At 43.7% G+C, this 5,797-nt stretch overlaps 1 protein-coding gene across 2 annotated transcripts; it reads right to left on the bottom strand.

The window, feature by feature from the left end:
* Positions 1-4,350: 4,350 nt before the first annotated feature.
* On the bottom strand, positions 4,351-5,580 carry LOC126295237 (uncharacterized). Of its 2 annotated transcripts, none has more exons than XR_007552424.1 (4): positions 5,224-5,519; positions 5,000-5,138; positions 4,731-4,841; positions 4,351-4,552 (listed from the first exon to the last, which is right to left on the bottom strand). XR_007552424.1 is itself a non-coding variant. In XM_049987587.1 (4 exons), exons 1-4 carry the CDS (start codon positions 5,569-5,571, stop codon positions 4,491-4,493), a joined length of 402 nt encoding a protein of 133 aa, XP_049843544.1. In that variant the 5' UTR covers positions 5,572-5,580; the 3' UTR covers positions 4,351-4,490. The 2 variants fall into 2 exon arrangements, 1 of the variants encoding a protein (XP_049843544.1); XM_049987587.1 differs by having other exon boundaries at positions 5,000-5,170; positions 5,514-5,580.
* Between the last annotated feature and the right edge of the window lie 217 nt (positions 5,581-5,797).

Raw genomic sequence — 5,797 nt, 5'->3', positions numbered from 1 at the left:
CACTGGAGATCCAGAAAAAGTTGACATTGTTAACTGAAAGAAATCATGCTGTCCAACAGTACTATCATCCACTCTTTTACCAAAACAAAATATGGTCAGCAAAGGAAAGAAGAAAGGTGGGCCTACCTTGCTAAGTACTTTGAAATTCCAGATGCAAAGGAGTTTTACAAAGATGCCCTAGATGAATATTATATAGATGTAAGAGGGAAAACTAAACAATAACAGTGAGTAACATGCAATACTTTTCTATCTCACTGAAAATAGAAAAACTCATTTTATGAATAAATGTATCTGTTGTAACATGCAATATTTTTGTGTTATTCACTTCGTACTTCCTGTAGTACTGATAACATTGATACAAGCTAAACAATTATCTTAAAATATTTATCACTGCTATTACTGTATTATGCTATTATCTATTAGTATGTCCGCCCCTGCTAGCTGAGTGGTCAGCACGGCAGAATGTCAATCCTAACGGCCCGGGTTCGATTCCCGGCTGGTTCAGAGATGTTCTCAGCTTAGGGACTGGGTGTTGTGTTGCCCTAATCATCATCATCATTTAATCCACATGACAGGCAAGTCACCGAAGTGGCATCAAATCGAAAGTCTTGCACCCGGCAAACGGTCTACCTGACGGGAGGCCCTAGTCACATGACATTTACATTTTTTTATTTTATCTATTAGTATTGTTTGTATTCTCAACAAAGTATAAACAAAGTGTAAACTTTACAACCTGATGATGAGAGCATTGTCACTTGAAACGCGTTTTTAAAATATAAGTATAAGAATCGCAGTTGAGTGCTAACAGTGATAACAAAGCAATGCATGCTTCACCTCGTATTCCTTCCTCTGCCTATTTCCTTGTGGTGTCCACGAAGTGTAAACAGGTGTGTTTTTTAAAGACCACATCATTTGAGAATGAAAATCATTATGTTTTGTTCCAGAAAACGTGGAAATCTGATTTACAACAAACAGCACACCGTAACTATTTATTTAAACAAATTTTCAACGCAGTAGACAGAGAGAACAACAACTGGTATGTAAAGGAAAGTCACTAGCGTAAATAATTACGGACAAATGCTCTTAAGCCCGTAACATTTTTGGGTGGTTGGTGGAAGCTACTAAAGCATTGCATCTTCAACAGCATCCAAACATGTCTGCCTCCACAACTTACAACCCCCCCCCCCCCCCCATTTCCTACCAGTAGTGGTGGGCAGGAAATCGCGTATCTGTTAGAAATCACAGTGACTGAGAAGTCACAAATATCACAGCAACAACTTTACAAAATCTAACTGCGATTTCAGTCAGTTAGCAGTCGCAAGTAGCATTTCACAATAAACGCCGCGAGCCATCTGTTGGTCGAATTCCATACTGCTTTCTGCGATTTCAGTGACAAATCGCAACTAAGAGTCGCAAGTAGCAACTAGAAAGTGCAGTTAACGTTGCCATCTGTTGGCCAAAGTTCGTACTACGCTCATCTCTGCGACACGCTATCGAGTCTAACTGCGATTTCTGTGACAAGTCGCAACTAAGAGTCACAAGTAGCAAGTAGCAACTAAAAAGCGCAGTTAGCAGTTTCATCTGTTGAGCAAAGCTCATACTATGCTATTCGCTACAGAGTCAAACTGCGATTTCCTTGACAAATTGCAACGAAGAGTCACAAGTAGCAACTAAAAAGCGCAGTTAATATTCTTTTCCTAGTGCCATCTGTAGAACGACGTATGTAATTCGTTATAAGAGCCTTGTGCCTCACGAGATCGGTGTGCTGTGTGTGTGTATGAAGGACTTATTTCACTAGTGGTACAAGTCCATTTTTGTTCATTTTGAGATACAGAGTCGTAAAGTTAAATGAGCGCTGAAAAACCTACTCGGTCTTCAGCAAGGTCCTGGAATCTATCCTCTCCCGCCGCATCCACCAGCACCGCTTCCTTCCCATCACCCAGCCTTCTCTTCCGACGACCTTCTCCTTCACCTCACTCATCTCCTTTCTGAACAGCTTAATTCCCGTCACTCTGCAATCTTCCTCTCCCTGGACCTCGAACGTGCTTATGACCGCGTATGGCATTCCGGTCTCCTCTTCAAGCTCCAAACCTTCGCCCATCCCATTAATTACGTACATCTGATCGGCTCCTTTCTCTCCCGCCATCCTTCCTACTTCACCATCCATAACACAGATCCCTACACCTTTTTCCCTCTGCCGGTGTGCCCCAAGGCTCCATCCCCTCCCCCCTTCTATACCTTTTGTATACGGCGGACATGCCGCCGCCGTCACCCCCCGTCCACCTTCTCCAGTTTGCTGATGACACCGCCTACCTTGCCCTTGCCCGCACCCTGCAGCACTCCCAACACCTTCTCCAATCCCATCTTGACCGGTTCACCGCTTGGTGCAACCAGTGGTTGCTCAAGGTCAATCCCTCCAAAACCCAGGTGATCATTGTAGGCAAAACCACCCCTTCCTTCCGCCTCCTTGATTTCTATCTCACCGTCTATGGCCGTCCTATCGCCCTCACCCCCACCCTCAGGTACCTTGGCGTCACCCTCGACCGTCGACTCTCCTGGACCCCACATCTCCGGACAATCCAAGCCAAGGCACGCTCCCGTCTCCATCTCCTCAAGCTCCTTTCTGGTCGTACGTGGGGTCTGGACCCCTCCACCATACTCCACACCTATAAATCCCTCATCCGCCCTATCCTTTGTTACACCCATCCGGCCTGGATCTCCAAATCCTCTAACGCCATGCTCTCCGCCTCGCCTATCGCATCCGTCTCCCCTCCCCCACGCGGATTCTGTATGATCTCGTTCCATTCCCCCACCTCCTCATTTTCCTTGAGAGGCTACGGATCCAGTACACCTCACGCAAACTCGATCCTCCTCACCCGCTTGTCTCGCCCATCCTCTCCCGCCCGCTGCCGCACCTGTATTCCCACGACCCACCTTGTCTCCATCTCTCTACACTCCTTACTCTCTCCCAAGGTGGCTTCCGCCAGCTCCCCCTCCCTGATGATGTCCTCCTTCCCTCCTACCAACTTTGATCCTCCATCCCTCTTCCTGTCTGTTCCTTTGGGCACCCTCCCTCCCTCCTCCCTTCTCCCCACTCCTCCCCCTGGTTTCCCCTCCCCTGTCCCTCTACTCCTCCTCCCATCTCCTCAGCCATTGGCGTCTTTGTTCCCCCCTCCCCCCCCCCCCCCCCACACCCTTCTTCACCTCTTGGCAGGTCCCCGGACTCGCACACACTACGTGGACTTTCGCGAACCGGAGATCGTCGCTGTCAGTGTCTCGTGTGTGCCGTCGTGTTTAGTGTTCTGTGTTCACCGTTGCACTCCATCGTCACCTGTGCCATCGCCATCTTCAGTGTTTGTGTGTGGTGTCAACAGTTTCAAGTGTGGATTATCGTCGAGTGTGAACGGCTCCTTGTTTGTCTTTCTGTGTCAACTGTTTTCTTGCCCACCGTTCTGTAACCTATGTGTAATCTTTCTGTTTTTTTCTCATTTTGTATCCTATGGCTGAAGAGCAGCATAGAACGCTGCTGACAGCCTGCCTGTTGTACAGGTTTTAAAATTACAATCAAGAAAAAAAAAAAAAAAAAAAAAAAAAAAACCCTACACTTGAGATACCAGAAATATTCAAGCATATGGCTTTTTGCTAGAAATGCACCTTTATTAATGTTTGTTTGGATCATTAATTTCAGAAGCATTATAGACAGAAAAGTGGAGGTAATGGACGTGTAACACTATTGAAATAAGCCCTTCACATTATATGACGACATTAACATTCAGCATCAGTTATGATTGGTCAAACACAGCTGTGACTCTGAATGCATTATATTAATAAGAAGCAACATTGCCTTTTTCTCCTGAAAATATCAAGTAACGTAACAAATGTGATTCTGCTTCCAATATGACAATTTTGGTTAATACTCCACATGCCTACAGGACTTTGCAATGTTAACACAGCAGAACTCAGACATCTGTATAAGTGTAGTGAAATGAAAACAGCATTAATGAGTCATATGAATGCCTCACTTTTATTCCGGCACAGTTCAAGACTCGGGATAAAAGTTTGGCCCCTGGTGTTCCACATGGCAACTTCACACACACGAACTTTTTGCCGACACTACAACCACCCAAAATAAGTAAGATTTTCCTGTGTTACATATTCTATACCTCACGCTATGTTACAGGTCAGTGTCACACCAAGGTTCTGGAGGGGGGGGGGGGGGTAGGGGAGGGGAGGAGAGGCGGCATGTCACTCTTCAACTAGTGTTTACCAGTAAATACGTGGCGTAAAATTACGGGTATAGGACGGCTTAAACATGTGGAAAATGAGATTTTCATTATTCAATCACTGTATTTAACATTTATTATTCCTTTAAAATCGCACAACAACTTCAATAAAACACAGTTTAATCACTCATCTGCACACTTATTTCACAATTGTCACTTTTAAACTGCAAATCCTCTTAGAGCTGTCTTGAATCTTCACAAGTCTCTCTAAACAGCCTCGATGTGGATAGATACGTACAGCAACCAGTAATCAAGAGTCAGAACTGTGTCTGCAAAATCACAAGGATTATTAAACAATTTTTGCTGTGACTAATTACAAGCAATATAATTGACAGAGTAGATTGATAATACTTGCTGTAATGAAAGCCACTCAATGGGGTATATTTCACATTTGCAAAAACGATCTCATTGAAGTAATTAAGTCCATCGAAACACTTAGAAACTAACCACTCGTCTGACGAAAACGGTCTGAAGACGCAGTGGCAATTTCTCCAGATCTGTTGACAATGATATTTTGAGTTATCAATTTACCGATTGACTGAAATGTAGTTCGGGCACCTGTGAACATAACAATATGTTAGAATTCATTTTCTAAACACGAACTATTACGCTTCTGTATGGCTACTTACAGATTAATCACACTATTAATATTTTCACAGTTGTTTCTTTAGCACATAATTGAAGCCAACGGAAGAACAAACGTAAAACTTACTTACCAATGACAGATTTGTTGAGATGCAATTTTCTGTGGGCAGATTTAACTTTTTCATACGGTGGTAAGTCGCAGAAGTCACAGAAATCGCGGAAGTAGCAGAAATAGCAATGTCGGAGGGATACGCAACCTACGTAGCTTAACTGCGACAAATCACAGTTCAGATTAGCAGATACTGAAAATAAGCATTCACAGAAAGCTGATACCAGAAAATTGCAGTTTACCTACCAGTGACAAGTTTCAAGAACGTTCATGAGGAGACGCATTTATCATCTCCCTCCAAAAATTAATGTTATCCAACTCGCCCAAGCAATTTGCTTGGGTTAGAGTGGTAACCATCAGGAGTAAATTATGTCGGCTGACAACGTTATACTTAAATACGTTATTGGTAGTATACAATGTGAGGACTACCACACATTTTTTAAAATTTGTTAACAAAATAATTCCTTTTTAACCTGCCAAACCTTGTATCTCATACAAAGTTAGTTTTGTTTGAATTGTGTGACAATCTATCCTACCTGTGTGGTGATTGACAATTATATACGGAAATAAATAATCGTAGATGTGTTCCGACATCTGGTGGCATTTAAGTTAACCTCTAATCTATTTTTCCGCGAAGCCGCCAGATGGCAGCGCGTACACTCCTTGCAGGAGTGCAGCGGCTTTCAATGTTTTCCATAGAGAGCTAAACGTTCGTGTTTCGAGAAGGTATGTTACGAACCAAGCTTGACTCCGAGGCTGGGCGTATCCATGCTAGTTAGCAGTTATCGAGAGAGATGAACCATGGTGCTGGGATCCAGTT

This window comes from Schistocerca gregaria, chromosome 11 (assembly GCF_023897955.1).
Source record: "Schistocerca gregaria isolate iqSchGreg1 chromosome 11, iqSchGreg1.2, whole genome shotgun sequence".
NCBI classification, from domain to species: Eukaryota; Metazoa; Arthropoda; class Insecta; order Orthoptera; family Acrididae; genus Schistocerca; species Schistocerca gregaria.
Note: the sequence above shows the minus strand (reverse complement) of the source record. Positions and strands in the feature narration are given on the sequence as shown.

Coding starts and splice junctions, on each gene's coding strand:
- LOC126295237 (XM_049987587.1), bottom strand. CDS start 5,571: ATGTCGGAACACATCTACGATTATTTATTTCCGTATATAATTGTCAAT. Junction 4,842..4,999: donor TCTCAACAAATCTGTCATTG/GTAAGTAAGTTT, acceptor TTATGTTCACAG/GTGCCCGAACTACATTTCAG. Junction 4,553..4,730: donor CCGTTTTCGTCAGACGAGTG/GTTAGTTTCTAA, acceptor GTGATTTTGCAG/ACACAGTTCTGACTCTTGAT.